The sequence below is a fragment of the Chelonoidis abingdonii genome, chromosome 1, assembly GCF_003597395.2.
Source record: "Chelonoidis abingdonii isolate Lonesome George chromosome 1, CheloAbing_2.0, whole genome shotgun sequence".
Lineage (NCBI taxonomy): Eukaryota > Metazoa > Chordata > Testudines > Testudinidae > Chelonoidis > Chelonoidis abingdonii.
In genome coordinates this window covers 368,248,881-368,272,160 of record NC_133769.1, presented here as the reverse complement: position 1 = coordinate 368,272,160, position 23,280 = coordinate 368,248,881, and the positions used below count along the sequence as shown (strand labels likewise).

Here is a 23,280-nt window from a genome sequence, read left to right as displayed (position 1 = left end):
TTCCCCCTTCGTCCACTCCAGCGGTAACTCTGGGCTCCGTATTACCTACTTCTGGCCCGCCAGCTCCTTCTGGGAAGGATTTGTTGCAGCCATCAGGGCAGGCCTTCTCACCTCTGTCTGGCTCAGATCGAGAGGCAGCATTGTCTAGTGGCCAGAGCAGGGCACCTGGAGCCTAGTCCTGCCATGGCCACCAACTTGTTCTGTGACATTGGGCAGGTCAGCTGAGCCATCTGTTCCGTGTCTATAATAATCCCCGTCCCCATGTGGGAGAGGGGGCACCGTGCCCCCGAACGTCACCTGCAGAGGAAGCGAGCGTTTGGCTGGGAGCTGGGCTGTGACAGGGATTCACATGGCTGGTCTTTGATTCCATTTGTGGGAGGGCCAGCTGCTCCCTGCCTGCCAGCTGCTGCCCCCACCCGCCCTGCATCTCCAGCAGTTCCCTGGCTGGGAGGGGCTAGACAGAGCAGCACCCAAGCCACCAGGTCACCTGGTTTCGGTGACCTCTCAAGACCTCCGGGGAGAAGAGCGCGAGGACAAGAGGAGGCTGGGACCCGGTGCTCTATATGCAGCTGCACAAGCTGCTCTTGTCCCTCCCCACTCTCGCCTCAGGGACGGACTCCCAGGTGCCATTGATTTAGTAAGAGGAGCAGGGTGGGACCATGATCTAAGAATGGGAATGCCTCCTCCTGGATTCAGATCCCAGCTCTGTCACAGGCTCACGGGGTGACCTTAGGCAAGTCACTTCTCCCACCTCTGTGCCTCAGTTTCCCCACTTGTAAAGCAGGGAATCGTACTGTCATGAGGTTGCTAGTGAGTGTACACCACTGCCCTCTGCTGGCTGGAAATAGGGCTGCACAGCTGTGGCCTGGCCCCTCCACTGCTCTCAGGCTCTCCTTTAACTCAGGTGAGAGAGACCTGTGGGTTCGGACCAGGAAGATCTGAAACTCCTCTCTCTAATTTAGCTTTCCCACAGTAGGCCCTTGTGTCTCACATCTGTTTGTCCTTCCCCCCTGCCCCCTCCCTCGCTATTTCACCTGCAGGCTGGGAAGGAGGAGATGTGGGTAGTTTTATGTCTGTTTTCAAACATGTAGGAGACGCTGGGATATTACAGTGCTGGTGGCTGTATAGATACCAAATAGACCAACTCCCCTATCCCCATGAAGCAGCAGTTCTGCAGCATAGGATGTCCCAGCTGGCCATGACTTTGTTCTAACGCTTAGTGGTTTGCCTGTTCAGAGCACTGTGCAGGCATTCCCTCATTTAAGCCTAGGAAGCCAGTGTGGGTGAGTATCGTAATCCACATTTGGGGAAACTGAGGCAGGGGGAAAGGCCAAGTCTTTCACATCTGGAGCGGCAAGTTAGGTCGCTAGCAAGGGGCCCAGTGCAAGGGTGCTGAATGCTCACTGGCCAGCTGCAGCTCTCCGTGGCTCTCACAGCATTCTGGGTGCTCAGGTTAGCTCAGGATCTGTAAGTGACCTCTGGCGTCCTTTGCTGGCTGCGCTCTGTGGGTCTTACCTCAAGACTTATTTTTCCTGAGCAAGAGAATGGTGCTTTTGTTCCTGGAAGCTCACTAGGGCTGATCTGCTGGGGCAGACCTTGGAGTTCTAACAATGATCAGGTCAAATTAGGGACATGAACTCCCTCTAACCCTGTCCTGGCCCCTCCGGGTAGGTTACGGGCTGGGGGCTCATGCAGGGCTCGCCAGCTCCTCCTGCACCCTTGTGCCATGGAGGCTTTACTGGCTGCAGCTGTGCCACGCCAAAAGGGGACGGCCGCGGGGGGATTGTATCCCAAGACAGAGGAAGTCCAGTCAGGACACTGAGCTGTGGTGTACAAGGCTGCTACTCCAAGGGCCTCAGGAATGCAGCAAGGACAAGCTGGCACCCTGCAGGAAGGAAGCCCAGTCCAGGTGTGATAGACGCTGATCAGGTTGCTACTGGGTTGAAACTGCATTCTGGAAAACAAGAGACTTGCCAGCCAGATGCCTGTAGGGCTGTGGGACAGACCAAGCGAAGGGCCATTTGGAAAGTCCATTAAGGGAGCTGGAACTTTGCAAGGCAGCATGCATAGGAGGAAGATTTCCCACTATGCAAATAGCTAGTGTTATGCAAATTGATGTCATGCAAATCAGCTGGACATTGATGAAAGGCAGCAGACTGCACACTACACAACACTGACACCCGCGGTACCTTCCCAGATCTGGGACTTTCTATCAGCGAGTCTGGGTCAGCTCCTGATTAACCATCCGATCACGTCTGTTCAAAGAGGGCCCCATTTCACCCCCTCAGCCTCAGAGTCAGTGGAAAAGTCCCAGTGACTTTGCTGGGAGCTGATGGCATTGCTGTATTAGCATCACACAGAGCGGCAGATCTCCTGAGTGGGTCCCAGCAGAGCAAAGGGGGAAGAGGGACGGCTGACCCTTTGGGGCTCTTCACCCTCCTACTGGTCCTTGGTCACTTTGTGAGGGTCACCACAAAATACATAGAAGGTTGTTACAAGGAGGAGGGAGAAAAATTTTCTCCTAAACCTCTGAGGATAGGACAAGAAGAAATGGGCTTAAATTGCAGCAAGGGAGGTGTATGCTGGACATTAGGAAAAAGTTGCTAACTGTCAGGGTTGTTTAGCACTGGAATAAATTGCCGAGGGAAGTGGTGGAATCTCCATCATTGGAGGTTTTTAAGAGCAGGTTGGACAGACACTTGTCAGGGATGCTCTAGATAATACTTGGGGTATATCTACACTGGAAACATAGGTCAACCTGCTGTGAAATGGACAAGCCAACCCGCAACCAGTGTAAGGGATGCAGCGTCTACACGGACACTGTGTCACCCTAACGACACCAACAGACGCCTGACACCTCCCGTGGAGATGGAGTTATGATGCTGGTGTAGGAGGGCACTTCTGTCAGTGGGAGGAAGGCTGTAGTGTAGACACTGACATAATAAGGCTGACGTAAGTTGCCTGACCTCGACCTAACTGCGTCTTGTGAACCAGCCTTTAGTCCTGCCATGAATGCAGGGGCCTGGCCCCCTCGAGGTCCCTTCCAGTCCTTCTACCTTCTGGCTCCCCCGGGGCCTTCAGTGAAGTTTCAAGGTCCATTAACATGGACCTTGGATCAAGGTCCGTTAACATGAAACCCTTCCCTGTGCTCCTTGCAGCTCCTGGATTTGGCCTCAACCTCCCTATGAGGCGTCATTATTCCCATTCCACAGAAGAGGACCTGGGAGAACACAAGCCATTTGCCCAGGGGCACCAGGCTGGTGTGGCCCAGGCAGGAACTGAACCCAGTTCTCCAGATCCCAGCCTAGGGACTCCAGCACAAGGCCGCCCTTCCTCCCCTTCTGTCTGGCCTTGGAGCCAGCTGGCTGGGAGTCTCTGGTGCCCAGCTCCCGTGGACCGTCCAAGTCTGGCCCGGCTGTGACGGGGCTGCGGCCTGTCTGCCGTTGCACACGAAGCACGTTCGGCGGGAGTGTATTTTTAAATCTGCTCTGAGCGTCAAGGGAAACTGGCGTTCCCCTCCCCCGCCCCACCTGCTTCGCTCAGCCCCACAAGCCTGCTGCGCCGCCTTCCCACAGCCAGCCCAGCCGCTCTGCTTCCTGCCGCCAATCACACAGGCGGAGCGCTCTCCCCACAGGGCCCCGCGGTGCCGGCCAGCCCGCCCCCCAGGAGATATCTGCTCCCCCAGCCCTAGCTGGGTGAACAATCCCACGTCGGGACCGTGCCAAAGGGCCTTGAGAAATCCTTTGCTAGGCTGCGAGGTGGGGCTGGACTGGGCCTGCTCTGCGTTTCCTGCTTTCACTGTACGCCGGGGTTTTCACTTGCAGAGCTGGCGCTGGTGTGTCAGTTTCACCCCCAGCCTCGCACCCTGTACTCTGTTCGCCTCCGGGCGCCCTGCCTTGCAGGGGCTTGCAGGAACAGGGCAGTTTGGAGATTCATTAGACTTCTAGGGAGAGTTCCTGTGTTTGGGCGTGGCTGCCCCGCACCACCCCCTTCTGCTCTGGCGTGGCACTGCTGGCACTCCCTGCCTCAGTGTCCCTCCCCTGAGGTGGGTCTCCTTGGCGAGCCACACACAGCTTTGTGCTGGAGCTGCGGCTTAGCCCTCCAGCCAAGTCATAAATGGACTCAGCCCCTTCTGGGGTGACCCAGGTCCCAACAAACGAAAGGTTCTTCTGCCCTTCCTGGGCTTCTCTTCGGGCGTCGCTCTGGGCCCCTTTCAGGGCTACCTTTGAGTCTTTCCCCTGCCCCAGTATAGCGCACTGGTCCTCAGGCTGGTCCCCTGGAGTACTTGGCCTCCTGCAGACCCTGACTTGTGGCCTTCCACAGGAGCCAGCCAGCCTCCCCACTCCCTTTGGTTCCATACCCCGAATGGCTCTATCTCAGCCCTTTCATGATGCCCAGTTGACCCCTTTCTCCCCCGCTCCAGGCTGAGAAGCAGCTGATTATGACACAGATGGGGTGGCCCATCTCCCTTAAGGGACCAGTCGCTCGGACACACTGCCATGTGAAGAGACTGAAAAGTGTAGGGCTGTTTATTTTAGTGAGAAGACAGAATTAGAGCTGGCCAAAAAATTTCACCGGAAGTGTCACAAAATTATTTCCTCCCCCCCACGCCCCACCCCGCATAGTTGTTGACTAAAGGGTCTCAGTCTGACAGTGAAAAACAAAACCTTCTCAGCACAAAATGTAGGTTTTTGAAAACCAAAACCTCAGTTTTTCTACCAAGATCCAAAATGTTCTTGGTTTTGGTGAAGAAAGAAAGAGCACTCCACACTTACCCACCCACCCACCCCACAGAGAAAATTTCCACCAAAAGGAAATTCTTCCAAAGTTCCATTGATCAAAAAGCCATTTTTAACCAAAAAGTGTTCCAATGAAGAAATTTGGAACACTAGTAGACATAGTGAAGGAATACAAAATTATGAATTGATAGAAATGGGAGATAAGGTGAATAGATGTTCCCAGCCCCTTAACAGGATGAGAAGGGGACAGTCAATGAAACGGAAAAGAAACAAAATGAACTTTGTAAAAGAAAAACACACAATATACAAATACAACAAGGAGTGCGGTGGCACCTTAAAGACTAACAAATTGATTTGTGTATAAGCTTTTGTGGGTAAAAAACCACTTCTTCAGTGGTCCAAATAAATCTGTTAGTCTTTAAGGTGCCACTGGACTCCTTGTTGTTTTTGTGGATGCAGACTAACACGGCTCCCCTCTGATACTTGACATAATGTACAAATAGCCAGTGGAACTCATTGCCACAAGATATCACTAAGGCCAAGAGGTTAGCAGGGTTCAAAGGAAGACGGACTCAACTGGGGATTAAAAGGAAGTTTCCTCTGGGGGCATGTTATCCCACCTCTGCCTGCTGCAGCGTTTTTTACACCTTCCCCTGATGCAGCTAGGGGATGCTTGATGCTGGATTAGATGGACTCCTGGTCTGCCCCAGCATGGCAGCTGCTGTGGTCCCATGCTCCAGTTGGTAGGATCCAGGCTTTGAGGTTTCAGGGTTCAACCCAGGTCCGAGCTAGAAATGGGCAGCCCTCGAAAGGCTTCCCAAAGCCAGGTTCTTCTCCAAAGCGTGGCGACCTAGAAATGTTGCAAGAACGGGCATTCACAGGGGACTTCCTGATCTCAAGGTGCCCTGAGAATGGGGTTGCTCAGGGTATTTTGGAGCATCCGTTCCCGATCAGAGCCAGGGAGAGCAGAGGTGTGTGGCAATGGAGAGAAACAAAGCGAGCTTGTCAGCATTTGGGGGCAGGGACTCTCGTCCGGTTCTGTGTTTGTCCAGCACCTCGCGGAATAGGGCCCTGACCCACGGCTGTTGCAATACACACAGTAAATGTGGTGAGAAAGAAGAGGGCTGTTTAAAGGCCTGATCTGACAGTGGGCCCAGATCCCCTACGCACCACGGCAGAGGTACAAGGGGGTACAAGGGGGAACAGAGAAAAAGCAATAGCTTAAAAGCCATGTTCACCAGACCGACTAGCGCAGTCACTTCCATAGAGCTTAGGGCGCTACTGTCTTCTCCAGCCCAGCCAATAGACTGTTCAAGTGCCCCTGCTCACAGACACTCTGGGTTTTTGCTCCCTGAGACAGCATCACCCCGAGCGGTATCAGAGCCTGCCTTATAAAGGCCCCTGACTCCACCCCTTTCCCGGCATGCTTTGTTCAGAGGAGCTTGACGTCCATGATCCATGGTGGCGCTAGCTAGTGCTACCCCAACATCCTGTCTCTGCCCTCCAGGTCAGAACAAACCTTCCAGCATCACGTCCTGGCCTCTTTCCAGGAAACCAGACAGCCCCAGCCTGGTAACAGTAGGGAAGAGAGGAGCAGGGAGCTGTACTTGTCTCTCAAGGTCCCTCACAAACAGATGGGGAATCCAAGTTTGGTTTGCTAAAAGGCAGAGCCTTTTCTCCCTTGATGCTCCTTTCTAAACTCCCAGGAATGGTTGGTTCTGTGGCAGGTCTAGCTTGGTGGATAGAAGCCTCTGGCCAGGAGAGGAGGGAAGAAGGGAGTCTGGTTCCTGAGTGTTTAGATCCTGGCTTTTTCCCCACACTTGGAAGCTAAACTTGTCTCTGCTATCCCTCGATGTCCCCCACAGCAGCTCTGTTTCCCTACCATCCCAGCACTCTCTTCCAGTAGAGTGGGTGCAGGGAGACTGGGCGTCAGGCCGGGGTGGGTCAGGGTCCAAGCACTTTGAACTGCAGGGCTGTGAGGAGCTGAGATTTCAGTTTGGCCCATTAGAGAGATTGGTGTCATTGGCAAAACTGGGGGCTGGCTCCAGGGTTGACTGAGGTCTGACCCACAGGGAGTGTTGGTGGAGTCCAGCTGGGCTGTGGGTCAGATTAAAGCCCCAGACTCCCACTCTGACATGCCTCTGTTCTTGTCCCTGTAGTCCTCCCTGAGAGAACACGGGCCTTTGTTCAAGTAAGAGGTTAAGAGCCTACTATTGCTACCAGAGACCTCTTTTGCTCAGTCGGAGAACCTGCCCGTAGTCCTGCAGGCCTAGATTTGCACCTTGCCAATGGCCCCAGTGCTGGGTCGTTCCATCCCCAGGTCTGGGTCTGCGTGTTGCCAGCTGCCTGCCACCGAGAGGCTGCTCCCCTCTCGTCTGTCCCATCAGCCTGGCAGCAGGGCAGCAGTTGGAAGTTCACTGTGGCAGCTACGCCCTGGATCTTACCATGCTCTCTGGTCACATTTCCCAATCGACTTGTCCCTTTGCAGTCCTGCTAGTGATTAAACCTAATTCGCATCCTGCTCAGGGCGACACTGAAATAATTAATTCAGGGGAGCGGAGGGGCAGTGAAGGTTTTGGGGGAGCGAGGGTTTTGCTTTATACACATACATTATTCAATGAGGATAAATAATGTTGGTTACATAAATAATACCAGGTGGGGTACTGGAGTAGTCCAGTGGTTCTCAAACTTTTGTGCTGGTGACCCCTTTCACATAGCAAGCCTCTGAGTGCGACCCCCGTTATAAATTAAAACCACCTTTTTATATATTTAACACCATTATAAATGCTGGAGGCAAAGCGGGGCTTGGGGTGGAGGCTGACAGCTCACAACCCCCCAGTTAATAAACTTGCAACTCCCTGAGGGGTCCCAACCCCCAGTCTGAGAACCCCTGGAGTAGTGGAAGGGGTAATGGGAAGTATTGGAGGGGGCACCCGCTATTCCTTCCTACCCCTTGGCATGATCTTGCTGTGCTCTTCTACCCAGAGATCCCAAAGGATGTTTGCCATTAATGGGTTAAACCTCACAACCCCCCCGTGAGGCAGGTACAAGATCATCCCCATCTTACAGATGTGAAAACTGAGGCACACAGCAGGGAAGTGACATGTCCACATTTACACACAAGTTTGTTTTGTGGTGCTTATCTGGCCCTGTCGCACTGCTGGGAGACTGGGCTGGGCTGTTACCCCATCGTGCTGAGGGGGAACGAGTCGATGAAGCGACTTGCCCACGTCACACAGAAGCCGGCCTGAGTCCTCTCAAAGCCAAGTCTTCCTCCACAGCCCCGGGCAGCAATTCAGCCTCACTTTGCTGATAGGGAAACTGAGGCCCAGGGAAGTGGGGACTTGCCTGAGGTCACACAGGAGATCCTGGCACCCAGGCAGCTGTGCAAGCCACTCTTTTCTCCTAGGAATCCTGGTTGTGGGGTGACGTCCCTGCTGCGCTCAGTCTGGGTGCAGGCCCCAGGTGGGGGTCCCGGGCTCAGTGGTTCCCTCATGGCAGTGCGTGGCGGGCGATCAGTGCTGCCCCTCATGTGGAACCAGGCCTCCAAACGCCAGGGAGAGGGGAAGCTGCGGTGGAAGTGGTGGAATACACGGAGCGGGCAGATGCTGGGAGGCGAGGCAGCGGGACGGATGAACCAGCTGAGGGTTTCTGGCCTGGCCAGGCTGTTGGGGCAGAGCTCTGGAGGGCCAGGCCAGGAGGCCAGGGAGCAGGTCACAGCGGGAGGCAGCGCTGAGGGGAAAAGAGGCAAGCTGGCTTAGGCACAAAATGGGCTATACACAAGTATATAAGGTAGGTTGCTGCCGGTGCCTTGCAGGGAGCAGGTGCCCCCAGGTACCCAATGCTGTCAATAGCCGCGATTCGCTGAGTGCAGGGCCAGGGTGGGGTGGAGGGGGGACACCGAGTATGCCCAGCTTTGCCCTTTGGAAGGGGGATGGCTGAGTGAGTGGCAGGTTGTTGGGAACATGGGGCCTGGGCAAGGGAGTTGTCCCTGCACTGTCCTAAGATGTGCTGCAGGGAGAGGGAGGGAGGTGCCGCAGGGAAGGAACCGGTTCCTGGATCTCATCCCTGCTGGCCGCAGAGGGCGAGGCAGGGATTACAGTCCACAGGGTAGATGCCGGGGACAGCACGCGTCCCATGCCTCCTGGCTGCGCCCCACCGCAGCACGCGGGACCCTACACAGCTGTCCGGGGGCCATTTTGGGGAGGGAGGTCACTTGGGAAAGCCAATCCCACTGCAAGCCAGCCAGCTTGTGCGCCGAAGCCCCCTGGGTGCTCCTGCCCCAGGTCTGCGCCGTGGCGTTCCTAAGGGAAGGTGTGAAGCGGTGCAGGCGAGGGGGGTTGGGAGACGCTGGCTCAGTGCGCCCCAGCTGTTTGGGGGCCGGAGCTTGCTGCGGAGGTGAGGAGTGCGTGGGGTGGGGATGGCAGGGTGCTGGAGCATGCAACCGAGGTGACTACGCCGTGGCTTTGCTGGAAAAGCACTCCAGCCGACTTGACTGAGAGGGAACCTGGTTTTCCCCACGTGTTTCGATGTGTGTTACAGTGCAGGGAGTTACTGACCTCACTAGCTATCCACCCCTCCACACAGATCCAGCCCACCTCTAGCCCCCTGCACAGCAATTCACTCCCATGCCCCCCCAGCTGTCTCCCCCACACCGCCAGATTGCCCTGGTCCCCCACTGCCCTGCCCCCAGGCCTCAGTTTTGAAACGGGTATTTTTCAAAGCAGTTGCAGATAAATGTCTATAAGTGAATTGGAGCAGGGCTGATGGGAGCATGACTGTAGGGGGGTGAGGGGAGGAGGTGGCATGTGAGCTGAGGGGGCGCAGTTCACAGACGAACTCCTGTCTAACAAGCCGCCTACAAAATTACAAACAATCACTATGGGAGCTTTTACTCCAGTTACCAAGGTGCAGTCACCTCTGGGGTGGAACACAGCTGCAGTGCATAGGAAAAACCAGGTTGCAGTTCAGGACAGGAGGTGGAGCAGAATAATATACCCAAGGGCAGCAGAACAGGGTATTTGGAGAGGCAGAATGCAATTACCCATGAATCTGCTCAGGACATCTGGGTTCACAACCCTGCCCTTGCAGAAAGGGCCCTCTGCAATCAGGATGCTTGACCTTACATCTCCTCTGAAAGGGGGCACCCTGCCGGGGCATTGGCTTAGTACCGACTGGAGGGAAGAGCACCCCCTGGCAGCTCTCCAACATCCCGCCCCCGGGTTTTCCTTGGACATCTTCCATCAGAGCCAGGAGTAGGCTGGACCCTTGGTAACTTGAACAATCCCAGGAGATCATAGCCTGGAAAATGGGCTATGAGGCTGAGCGACAGGCCAGAGCAAGCACTTGCTTCCAAACTTTTCCCACCTTCTAACAGCAAGGAGATTGGAGCCTGTACCGGGCCAGCTGCCTATCAGCCTCCTCCAGATCTGTTGGTGACACTTCCTGGCAGGGTCCCGTGCACTGCTACTGCCTGATGAATGAGCATCTCTCGTCTCACTATCATTCCCAGGGGCATGTGATGGCAGTGGGTGATTATCTCCCTTCTGCCTCTGGCCAGAATCTTATCAGCACTAGCTACAGCTTCTGAGCGTGCCTAGCGATAATACCATGTGTCTAGGGGGCAAGGCTGGGCTTTGTGGGGTCTTTCCTGGATCTCCTGCTCCCGCAACGTTGACCACGCCAAACAGGGCTAATGAGGCTTTTGTAAAGTGCTTTGAGATCTATGAAGGGGAAAGTATTTTAGAATTTTTATATATATATATATATATATATACACACACTAGGGTTAGAAGGGACCTCAGGAGGTATCTAGTCCAACCCCCTGCTCAAGGCAGGACCAATCCCCAGACAGATTTTTTACCCCAGTTCCCTAAATGGCCCCCTCCAGGATTGAACTCACAACCCTGGGTTGAGTAGACCAATGCTCAAACCATTGAGCTATCCCTCTCCCCCAAGTGCTTATGCCAGTGCTAGCTTTCCAGCCACACAGATCTTCTTCAGGGCTGGGAAAGGTTCTCCAAGCATCCCAGCTGAATGCAAGGTGGAATGGTGTTGTTTAGCGTTAGTAGTTAGCACACAGTGGAAGGACCCATTCAAGGTAGAGTGGCCCATTACCACCTCAGCAGTCACAGCGCAAAAAGAGGGGGTGAGCGGGTTACAGATCATTGTAAAAAGCCACATATCCAGTGTCTCTGCTCAGGCCATGAGTTTCCGTGTTTAAGCTCCCAGGCTCCTCTTTTGAAAGTGCTGTGCAGGTTGCCTTTGAGGATGAGGATGGATATTTCCCATCGCTGTAATGCAGCCAGTTCTAGGATGGAGTGTGGCAGCTGCTTAGCAGTGCAGTGCCCCACACAACAGCTCTTCCAGGCAGGAAGGGAAGCAGATCCTATATTTAAGAGAAACTGCACAGAGAAAGTAGGGGAGGCTGAATGTAATCACAGGTACTGGGATTTGGCCAGATAAGCAGAGCTAACACTGTTATTACTGGTTATGAACACGCAGGACATCTGGCATTGTCTTTTGTTACCTTCTGCTCTTTCCAGCTGTTTGGCGTAATAACCCACCTATTGTCACCTGTCTGAGACTTAGATTACAAGCTCTCTGGGGAAAGAGACCATCTGTCTGTCCAGTGCCTTGCACGATGGGGGCCATGGCTCCGGACTGGGCACACCTAGGCACTACAGCAACACAAATCAATGACTTCAGTTGTGTGTCTCCTCTGAGCCGCAGCACTTGTGTGTGTGCCCCTCACCGCGGCATCAGAGTGCTGGTTCAGTACTGACTTGGTCACCAACACGGCTTTCCATGGAGGCCTCCTATCCTAGCGAACACATGGCCCCGGAGACGCCAGCTGGCCCTGGTGTGAATGAAGTGAGGCTCAGGAATCCTGAGGCTTCAGTAGATGGAAGCGATGTGTGCTGGAGAGAAGTGGGGCTGGGGTACCAGAACGGGGGGCATACCAGCCATAAGGGCAAGACATGAGGAGAAAGGATGGAGAGGAGTGAGTGCCGGGCAATGCCTTGAGGGAAGAGACGGTGCGAAGGTGGGGCTCAGGGACAATGGGTGGTGCAAGGGTGGGGGCAGGGCCTTGGGGGGAAGAGGGGGGCCTCGGGGAAGCAGGGGCCAGAGGCGCAGGGGCAGGGGCTCAAGGAGAAGGGGCAGTATGGGGGTGGGGCTCAGGGAGAAGGGGTGGCGCTGGGGCTCAGGGGGAAGAGGCTGCGCGGGAGGGCAGAGGCAGCACAGAGGGGGCAGGGTCATGTTTCAGATGCTGGTGGCTGGGTTCCCCCCCCCCACTTTTCGGGAGCTTCTGTCGCCCTTGACTTGGTCATGCCTCAGCGCAGGGGTAGGGGGGACACAATGAGATGACCTTCCAGTCTTACATTGTTGTGATTGTAGGTCTAAGTGCAGGACCCTGGGTGGGAGCAGAAGGCTGGTCAAATGGTAGCTGCACTTACTTGTCTTCAACCCATCCTAAATTCTGAAGGCCGGAAGGTGCCCTTGTGATCACCTACCCTGAGCCCCCGGGCGTAGCGCAGGCCAGAGCCCATCCCCAGCGCGTCCTGCACTGAGCTCGCTCTCATTGACTCTGTCTCCTCCCCCTCCAGGTTGCTGAAGCGGAGCCCAGGGAACGTGAGCTGGGATGCAGAGCATAAAGTGCGTGGTGGTGGGTGATGGGGCGGTGGGGAAGACCTGCCTCTTGATTTGCTACACCACCAACGCCTTCCCCAAGGAGTACATCCCCACTGTCTTCGACAACTACAGCGCCCAGAACACGGTGGATGGCAGGACTATTAACTTAAATCTGTGGGACACGGCAGGCCAGGAGGAGTACGACCGGCTCCGGACGCTTTCCTACCCCCAGACTAACGTCTTCATCATCTGCTTCTCCATAGCCAGCCCACCCTCCTATGAGAACGTGAAACACAAGTGGTACCCGGAGGTCTGCCACCACTGCCCCAATGTGCCCATCCTCCTCGTGGGCACCAAGAAGGATCTGAGAAACAACCCCGACGCCATAAAGAAGCTAAAGGAGCAAAACCAGTTGCCCGTCACCACCCAGCAGGGGGTCAACCTCTCCAAGCAGATCCACGCCGTCAAGTACATGGAGTGCTCTGCCCTCAACCAGGAAGGCATCAAAGAGGTCTTCACGGAGGCCGTGCGAGCCGTCCTCAACCCCGCCCCAGTGAAACCTAAAAAGCCCTGCATCCTTTTGTGAAGAGGACTGCAGAAACCTAAGCAGTGTGGCCGGGCATGGTGGCTGCTTGGGGTGGGGGAGGGTGCCTTAGAACCCGGAGATGATCCTTCCCTTGTCCCTCTGCTCCCAGTGATGCTAGTATGTACAGCCCTTCTCTCTCCACACGCTTCCCAGCTGTCTGTCCCAGGACACGGCAAGGGAAATCCTGCCTCCATTGTATCCAGTGTGCCCCAACCCCACTCCCCAAGCCTTGCGTCCTTCCAGTGAAGGCACGATTGGACAGCTGGGTGCCACGAAACCAAGGCTGTTCTCAATAATAATAAACCATGTTTGCACTAATACGTAGATTGTCTTGGATCACATGGTGGGGGGTAAACCTTGATAAGTCATTAGGTGGTTTCCCCTCCCCTTTGATGTGACCCCAAGAAGTCCCTGGTCCCATCATGTTCTCGGGACCTGGGTACTTAGCTCACTTGGGGATGAATGGCTTCCACTTCTTGGTCAGCCATTCAGATGGCCACTAAAATGAAATCGCTGCACTGCAAACCCCTGTCCTGAGAAGTGAGTGCTCAGACGGCACCTGCAACCACTTGCGCCACCTCCTTGGCTTTTGGTCCTCCAAACCCATCAGTTCCAGGGATGGAAGGAAACCAGGAACCTTGCTCAGTGCTAAAACACACCCGCCCTCCAGGAGCTGTGGCTGCTTTGGTTATTTGATGGGGTCACTGAGCCATCCTGCACAGCTTACAGAACTGGAGTAATTGCTGAATTGCAGGTTGAAGTTCATCAGCTGCCAAAGAAGCAAGTCCCTTTGTCACATTGAAGACCTGCCAGTGTTTCCACGGGACTGACTTGTGATTTGCCGGGCGAAGGAAATTATAAAACTTTTTCTGATTGTCTTCTCCTGGCTTCCTCGATATTCATTCTGCTCTGAGCCCCACACAGCCCTTCACTGGTAGAGACCACCTGGCCACACAGCATGTTTGGAAAGGGTACCCCTGCATGAAGATGCTTGTGACAAATCCCACCTGTTTACAAAGAGAAGGCATTTGTGCTTACATGGACGGGGGCTGTACTTCTGGGGTTTTTTCTATGGCGTTTTTGTTTTCTTCTGAGATGGCCCCATTAGCAGAGACATATATACAGAACTGGAGGCTACAACCGTGCTGGCTACACACATCCTCTTCCACGGCTAGAATAAGGCGGCCTGCACCTCCCCACGTGGGTCACCTCTTTACAAAGAGCACCACGCTTTGCTGAGCACAGGTGCATTTTGCTGCTTGCATTGAGATCATGGACCAGTTCCTCCTCCTGCACCCAGCCACTTCTTTTAACGAGACCACATGTCTTCTTCCTGGGGACCAGACCTGCCCAAACTGCTTCAGAAGCTACCTACTCTATTGGTCTCCTGCTGAATGAGCTACAGCCTAGTCACCTAGTGCTTATTTGAAATGGGCAGTGCTGTGAAGATCATGTGCCCAGCAGGGTGATTTTGAAGACTTCAGTGAAGACACTTCCCTGAAGACCTCTCCTCCATCTTGTCCTGTTTCCCTCAGCTGCCCTTTGAATCCTGCTGCATCACAGCGCAGCTTGTCCCAATGGAAACCTCCTAACAGTACACCCTGAATCATGGTGCTTCGTCCTGCCCTGCATGCAGGGGCCTGAACTAGAAGGCTTCTCAAAGTCCCTTCCAGTCCTACCATTCTATGTTTCTATGATCATCTCGCTGCTCCCCGTTCTGATTCAAGCTCAGTACTCAAACCTGGCCTGTTGATCCAGGAGAGGCAAAGAATTGTGACCAAACGTCACTAAAAGGAAAAGAGCTCAGGGGGGTCGAAGGGGGTTCAGTTTCATTCAGCTGATATTATGTGGCATGGTAGCAAAAGGCAGAGTGGAGGTGATTTTCTTTTTCGGAGATTGCAACAGAACGCTGGGAAGAGGGAGCAGCTCGTGGGACGGCCTGGAACTCCATGGGTCTCTCTAGGCACCAGAGTCTGTCTCCCCTCATCCCTCTCGCCACATCTTTAGTGCCTTTGCAACGCTCACAGCTGACTGCTTGACCAGGGCGGGTGGAGGGGGCAGCGCAGCCCGTTGGCCCTGATGATGGCTGAATAATGATGCAAGAAATTACTGCCCAGCAGGGTGTCCCATGAGGGCCTGACCGGGAGGGCTTGGCCCCCTTAGTTAGCGAGGTCAGATAAGGAAGCTGAGACCAGTGGGAAGTCCTGCGAGATCAGGGAAGCACTATCAAAATGCAAGTGCTCAGCTCACTCTTTCACTCAGGGTCAAGCAGCCACTTTGAGCCGAGGACAAAGGAATCCTGACTTTCGTCCTGATAGGCTGCAGCCCTCTCGGTTGAATGCAGAGGAGAGGTTCTGGTGGAAGAGTGTTCATTGCACGTGCCACAGCGGAGAATTCACGTGGTGCTGGCGGTGGGTTTCCACTATATTTCTGCCCCCTTCCGTAGCACGAAGCGGCAAATATTTAGCCCCATCCAGCTAATGCAGCACTGACGAGCATCCAGCAGGCTTAGCCAGCCTTGCCATCGATAGCGGAGGGAGTCCCGGGCGGTGGTGTGAGTGCTGAGCCTGGTTCAGCCACGAGTGTTGCTGATGTTCCAGCAGGGGTGGAGCTGGCAGTATGGGCCATTCTCCTTTCACTGCAGATTCCACAGGCTGGGGCCCCTGGTTCAAATCCCTGGGTGAGTCTTCCCAGAAACCAGCATTTGCTCTGAAACCATCTCAGTAAACGTCTTCTACCACAAAGGATGAGGTGATGCCAAGGAAACCTCCATCCCTCTCTCCAGGCAGACTGCTGGTGGGACCCAAAGGCTTTGTGTGTGACTGTGATGACAATAATTTCAGAAGAGAAAATAGCTCGGAGCAGATCAGCACTGGGCTTAGAACACCAGCCTTCTGCTCCAGCCCTGGAGAACGCGTCCCCTAGGGTGACCAGATGTTCCAATTTTATAGGGACAGTCCCGATATTTGGGGCTTCGTCTTATATAGGTGCCTATTACCTCCACCCCGTCCCAGTTTTTTACACTTGCTGTCTGGTCATCCTAGAGCCCCCTGAGCTACAGGAGAATCCAGGTTAGTAGGATGAGCATCAGCGCTCGTGCGCTCTGGCGGCTGCAGCCTCTAGGGGGTGACATGGCCAAAGATGCTTGAGCAGGTCCCAGCTGCCCAGCAGAGGGGCGATGGCAGGGCAGATACAATCCATGCACTGCACTGCATATAGAGTAGCCGACAGGGCCCAGGAAATTAGCCCAAACAAGGTGGACATCGCCTCTGTGGGAGCTGCCTTTGCTGGCTAACATACCAGTGCAAAAGGCAAGTGTGAGCTCCGAGCTAGGGGAGCCAAGGAAAGGAGCTGACTATCGAAAGCGATACAACCCAGCTGGCAGCAATTTCTGAGAGGGGGCTGGGAGCAAAGCCCCATTCCAGTCCCAGCCCCCTCTCTGGTTTTCCCGCCGGCTCCCGCAATCCAGTGCCATCTCTTTATTTCTGCTGACATGTCTTTAAGGGCAGTTCTGTCTCTGTTTTTAATACTTTTGTGAAACCGGAGCCTGGGTTGTAAATGAATCCCACGTTGTATGGAGAAGAGACTTGGGTCCTGTGGGATCTGCTTATTAAAAAGAAAATCGAAACAATAGGGACTTACTGCCAGGAGGTCTGCGCGGTGTTGCTTTAATAAATAGAATATGTCAAGGCTCCCTGTGTCTCCTGGGCTCTGCTTTCTAACCCTCTGGGTGGGGAGTGTCTCAGCAGCTGGGGAAGAGATGGTCCTGGCCTGGTTCTAACAGCTACTTGGATTAGACACAAGTGGACTCTCCAGTTTCTTGTGATCTCTGTCCACGGCTCTTATGTTGCACCCACCCCAGGGTATCGGAGCCCCCATTGAGATGATCATGATGGTCCCTTCTAACCTTCAAATCTATGAATCTCCCCAGGAGATGCCTCTCCCCATGTGGCTCCAGCCATGAGATGGGCTGGGATACTCTCACCAATGGTCCCTAGATGTGAGCAGCTGGGGCCAGGGTGTTTTCAGGGGAGACCTTCCCGCCCTGGGATGTGCAGCCCCCTCTGCTCTGACAGCCAAGTCTGGTGAGTGTGCAAGGTCCAGCGATCCTCTCCAGCCCCTGCCCATGGGGGTTCGCTGTCAGACCAGCCCTCGAGCCAAGGTTGGTCGCAGTCTTTATGCTGACAAGAGTTGCTGTGTTTCGGGTCTGAGTGCTGTGTACAGGCCCATGGGTGCCTTGCAGAAAATCCTGTTCGCAAGGCCCTATCTCCAACACTTAGAATGGGCCTGGGTCCCCAATCCTGTGGGGCACTGAGCTACCGCTGAAGAAAGTGCAAAGGCAATTGTGCACAGAGGATGCTGGAGGCAGACAGACCCTGCCGTGCTCTTTATCCCAGGCTCTGCTGCCTGTGGTCCCCACACAGGCTCTCCCCGAGCCTCAGCTGACTTCACTACAGAGCAATGCCAGCCTGGCCCAACGGAGCCACTGGCGAGTGGGATTACAATCAAGGCTGGGCAGGATTGGCATGGCTGCTACTGCATGGCAGAAAGACCTTGGGCAAGTCCCTTAGCCCCTGTGCGCCGCTGTGAGTAACTCCTCCGCCAGCACAGGGCGTGGGAGAGTTAATTCCTCTCTGAAAGTGCAGTGAGGGGCGCCACAGTTACGGCTGGGGGTTCCCCTCCCTCCTGGAGCTGCTCCCTGCTCCCCTCCCTCGCCAGAGGACGGAGCAGCCTTGGCTGGCTCTTTTCACACACAAGAATTTAATCTGTCCCAGCGCCGCCTGGAATGCCTGGCTCAGCCTTCCCCACTCCCCGCTCTGCTAGGATCCTGAAGCCGCTATGCAGGGGAGAGGGTCCCCCTCTGGGGGTGGCTGAGACTGGGAACCGGAGCCAGGAACCCTGGAGCTGAAGCCCTTAAAGAGCAGGGGCTGCCGGGGAGCTTTTGCCACATGAACCTCATTAAACTGAACAGGAGTTGGGAGGCTAAATCCCAGCCAGAATATATTGTGGTCCAGCCGCCCGTGCAGAGGGGCGGGGGACCGAGCCCCGGATCTCTGCCCCAGAGCCTGGTGAAGGAAGCAGAGTTGGCTTCCGAGGCCCTGCTGCAGCCAGGCCAGGCTGAATTCACGTGGCAGGGCCCAATGTGTGAAAGGGTGGGAGGGAAGCCCGCCAAGGAAAACACTTCCTCGGGTGCAGTGAGTGGGGATGGAGGAGGTGCTCTCCTTGCTGAGGCAGGGCTGAGCCCAGGGCCAGGGGCACTCGCTGACTGGGCAAACAGAAAAAACAGAGTCCAGTCCCCTTGTACCTTTCCGAGGAGTGTTTCGGCTTGGGGCCCTGGCCTAAGGCCAGGCTGGGGTGTGACATGCTGCCTCCCCAAATACCCGCTGCTGGTTCCATTGGGATTCTTTCCCTAGCTCTGCCACTGGCTCCCCATGGGACCGTGGGTAAGTCACCATGCCTCGGTTTCCCCTTTTGCATAAGAATGGGTAGGCCAGTTATCTTCCAAGCCCTGCCGGTGTTCACAGCGGACCCACCAGCCTCCTTTTACCCAATGGAAAACAGGGGCACAGAGAGGTGAAGGGCCAAATTTTGCAAAACTGACCCCAATTTCAGGTGCCCAACTTTGGACACCTTGCAGCTGTGTCTCTAAGGCCCCGAGCACCCCAGCTCTCCCGACCTGCAGTTGGGGACGGAGGCCGAGGCCTTGGCACTGCTGGAGATCCATGCTGGCGGGATGCTGCACGAACAGATGGCATGGGGCGGCCCTGAGAAATAACTGGGTGCTCGTTGTATCGTCCTCGCTGCAGCCAGTTCAAAACGGCCCTGCTCCTCCCCAGAGATGGCTGCGGGGCAGCGATAAGTTAAAGGCATTCCTGTACAGGATAAAAGGCACACTAGAAGCACTGCGGATACAGTGACCATCTCCTTCCATCAGCACAGCTGCAAAGACGAGGCGCCATCCTGGGCAGCCAACTTCAGTAGCCTGGGCAGCCCAGGCAAAGTGGTCAGACCCCCACCCCCCAATCCTGTCCCAGCAGCCCTGGCTCCCTGCACCCCAAAAGCAGTGGCGCTGCAGCTTTTCCCTCTCAAATGGCAGCCCAGAAAGTCCCCATGCCCAGAATGAGCCAGCAAGGGGGATGGGGCCCTGCACCAGGCAGCGGCCAGCAGGGGAAGCGAGGGCACAGGCTGGGCATAGTGGCCGATACGTGAGCTGATCGCTAGGTGCCCCAGGGGGCTAGTGCCCAAGCACAGGATGAGGGGCCAGGACGCCTGGGTTCCATTACAGGCTCGCTGCAGGGCAATGGTGATTTCACTCCGACTCAGCTTCTCTCTCTGCCCGCCTGCCTTGGGGTCAGTGGTGACTGGAATCCCCGACGGCCACCCTGAGGGCTGGGTGTCGCCGCCTCTGGGGCTCATCTCTGCCTGCTCTGCTCACTGGCCAGAAGGGGGTGCTGGAGAGTGATGCTGAGCCTCAGCCGGGGCCCCCTCCACCCACCTCACCCGCTGCCCTCGGCCTGGGAATTTAGGGCCTGCTGAGTGAGTGCAGATATACTTCATCTGCTTAGCCCCTGAATGCAACCCCCTGCATCAGCCTGCCTTGGGGAACCCTCCCCCCACATCTGCCTCCCCTGTGAACCCCCCCCCGCCCCCGCCATCAGTGTCCTTCCTGCCCGCAGGGAAACGCTCCTCCTGCATCTGCCTGTCCGCAGAAAACCTCCCCCTCTGATAATCCTGTCTGCCCAGAAACTGCCCCCAAGTGTCTGATGCCAAGGGAATCTCCCCTCATCTGCCTGCCCGCAGCAACCTCCCACCCCTCGTATCTGGCTGCCCCAGAGGAACCACTACGCACGCCCCATGGGCGTGCCTGCGCCCAACGACGAACTCCCGGCCAACGCTCGCATCCTATCTGCCTGCCGCCAAGCGTGGCATCGGTTAATGTGTGAGGGACTCAGACGCTGGGTGAGGCCTGTCCTTTTCATCTCTCATGGGCCTCTGGTCTCTTCTCTGGGGATTGAGTCCTTTCCTTAAATGTTTGGTGTCACAGCAGAACGGATGTGTGTGTGGGGGTCCGGGGGGCGCAGGCAGATGCAGAGTTGGGGGTTCCTTGGGGCAGGCAGACATGGGGTGGGAGACCCAGGGTTCTGGGAGCCCAGATACGAGGGGGAGGGTTTGCCTGGGGCAACGAGCAGATGCAGGGGAAGGATTCCCTTGGAACACACACCCATTCTGGTCTGCTCGTGACACCACGATTAATGGAAGCACCATCAATCGCCAAGAAAGAAGAGCAAGACACCCGCCGCAAAGGAACGACACGAGCATAGACGGAATGGTCCACTGATAAGTGGGCATGCAGAAGTCTGGGCCCGGACCGGGTGCGCAGCAGGACAAGATAGCTCCCCCAAAATAGCGTGGGCGGGGGGAGCACATCTTGGCCTGGCGCGAGATACCGCCTGCAGTCACATGTCACCAGAGTGCAGCGCGACGAGAAGGACGTGGTCTAGGAATGATGCCTCGGCTGAGAGTAGAGACACAACGCGCGGTGCATAAGGAACCAAGATGGAGCCTCAGCAACATGAGATGGCGAGGGGGCATTCCGGGGGGGGGAGGGGGGGCTCACAGGGGCCACAGGCAGGCCCCGTAGGTGGACTGAGTGATGCTGGGGTTTCGGCGCAAGGGCCTGACGGCTCCATACCCCGCGCAACCTGCTGGGCATTTTGAACTCGGGGTCCTGCATTGTCGGGAACCTTCTGGCCTGGACTTAAAGACCACTCTAGACTGACTTGAAGCGAGGTCACCACAGTGTGGTATAGCAGACAGCACCTAGTACTGAGACACTCCCCCTTAAAGCAACAGAGCACTGAGCGGTCGAGCACCTTCAGCGTGTGCAGACGTGCCCTAAATTCCCAGGCCCGATGCGAGGCACCGGGGTGTCACGAGGTGGCAGCTTCGGGCATGTGGGGTCCGGCGCTGGGGTTCCGGTGGCCTATCCAGGTAAACTGAGGCGCAGGACGAGTTCAGGCAGACGAGGCTACCACAGGGCTACACAACTGGCAGCACCAGGGCCGTCCTTCTGGCCAGTGAGGCAGAGCGGAGGGCAGCAAGAGCAATCTGACGAGTACCCAGGGCAAGACCACCAGGCAACGCTGAGAGGCGGCGACCCACCCAGCCTCTCGAGGGGTCGGCGCTGGCACGGGGATCCAGTTCGCGACTCCAGCGCTAGCAGCTGGGAAAGGCGACAGAGCGGGCAGAGAGAGGAAGTCGTGCCTGGGAGCTCTCAGAGTCGAAATCACACAATGCTCAGAGGACCAGCGGCGCAAGAGCGCACAGAGTCAGCGTCAGGCTGGGCAGGGACAGATGCCAACTGCAGAAGGGTCAGGAGAAGGCCCTCTGGCCCCTGTTGTCCAGGGCTATCGTGAACGCTGGGACCAGGGCTGCTCCTGAGGCCCTTTCACCCTGTAGGCTCGGTTGCTAGTAGGCTCGGAGCACTAGCCCGAGCTGGCATGGCACGGACCCTGTGTAGGCGATCCAGGCCTCACGGGGTCCTGAGGTTCTGTTCTGGGGACATGAGCTCTTTTTACATGAGGGGGCTTGCATTGCACGAGGCCTGCTACTAAAATCGTGGCCCCCACGCCTCTGGGTAGCCAGCCATGAACCCCCTGCGGGCGCCTGTCTTCCTGGCTCCAGTCGCGCTCACGCGGGTGCCTGCCCGTCCCTCGCCACTGTGCATGCCCTTCGTAGCTGAGAGGAGCCCGCCGGGATCAGCTACGCAAACAAGCGTGACCTGGAGGCCCTTGTCGGGCCAGCGGGGCTAGTGTGCTGTCATTAGCCAGCCGGACGCGCAGGGCCTTCTTGAATCAGCATCGGGCTGCGAGACCTGAGCTTGGTGGAACATACGCCTTCTCTCGCCTGGGAGGTACCACACTTGCTCCGGATTCTGAGGATAGGCGAAGTGGTAGGACACAACGCTTAAGAGCGAGGCATGCAGCGGTCCCATATCCAACATCTGAGCGGGATGCCGCGACATTAGCTGGTTAGCACGCAACGGGCCGGGCATTCGTGTCCATAATCTCTGGAGTGGTTCGAGGTTCGATAGGCAGAACTCGGGGCGGACTGCAGGTGGATCTCACGGTGGGTGTGTGCGGCGGGCACGCCCTTGGGCAGCGGTAGGAAAGCGATAGAGGCAAGCAACAGGGCTGCGCCAAGCGGGAGGGCGCACTGGCCTTGCCCTGCTGAACGAGAGCCTGAGCCTTGGTCGGAGACGAGCACGTCAAGGTGCTGAGCGATGAAGCAAGGAAGCGAGCACCGTGCCTCCGAGTCGTATAGTGTAACGGGGAGGGGGGATGCAGGATGGTGGAGCACTACTCTATAGGCTGAAGGGATTACGTAGAGTCGCCGGACGGGCCGACTCTGTATGCGACAGGGAATAGGCGCATTGAGTAGAGCATGACCGCCATGCGACGCTGGTTCTCAGTGGCCTCCAAGAGCCGCGGACCCCTACCAGCGTACGGCGGCCTTTTCCGCATGCGGCTGGCATGGCGTGGCTCCCGCCAGGCCTCTAAGGCAGGATGGTCTAGTGGTTGCACAGGCTTGAGCCATCCAGAGACCTGGTTATGGACGTCCGGCGCTCATCCTGTGACTTTGAGGTTCCTGGGCTATGTGCTCGTCAGTTTCTTCCAGACTGATACAATAGGGGAAGGAAAGGGCGAACGGTCGCCCACTGCGAGGGCCGGCGGAGCTCTTTGATACTACTTTATCCGCGCATACTCTGGGGAGGAAACGTGAGGGTTGTTACTAGATTGTTAAATCACTGCTGAGCTGAACAGAGCAGAGAGACAAGACGACATACGATAACGAGGTAGCCAGCAGCGACAAAAGAGTATGGGTCTTCTAGTCGCATCCGTCTCAAAGAACGTCCTGAGTAGCCCGATCTGATTGGTAGTACGAGATAAGCAGGGCAGAGTCACTTCGCATGGGGACATAAATGGAGGACGTCTTCGTAATGTGGGGCAGGAGGGGGAGTCCTCAGGCCCCGTGCTGGGAACCCTCTGGCCACGTGTACCACGTGCGGGTCGGGAGACGCGTGGAGGGAGTGGAGTAACCACTGTTCGGGATTCAGGTGGTTTCGAAATGGGCACGTACTAGATGTATCTGAATCTCGAGTCTGCCAAATGTGTTATTCGCACAGAGTATAGTGGGTGACCACGTTGAAATTACTTGAGAGTGCCGGTGAGTAACATGGCTCGCTAAGCGCGCTTTAAAAGATTTGGTTCACTCAGTCTGCAGCTCTCCTGGTATAGTTTCGCTATGCATTGCTGTTGTGCG

General features: G+C 56.1%; 1 protein-coding gene across 1 annotated transcript in view; it reads left to right on the top strand.

Annotated features, from left to right (window-relative positions):
- The window catches only part of RHOG (ras homolog family member G), a 32,858-nt gene extending 16,209 nt beyond the window's left edge, over window positions 1-16,649 (top strand). Inside the window, exon 2 of the mRNA XM_032767124.2 lies at window positions 12,347-16,649. Coding sequence (XP_032623015.1) covers window positions 12,382-12,957 — 576 coding nt within the window. The 5' untranslated portion in view covers window positions 12,347-12,381 and the 3' untranslated portion in view covers window positions 12,958-16,649. The remainder of the gene's footprint in view (window positions 1-12,346) is intronic.
- The last annotated feature ends 6,631 nt before the right edge of the window (window positions 16,650-23,280 follow it).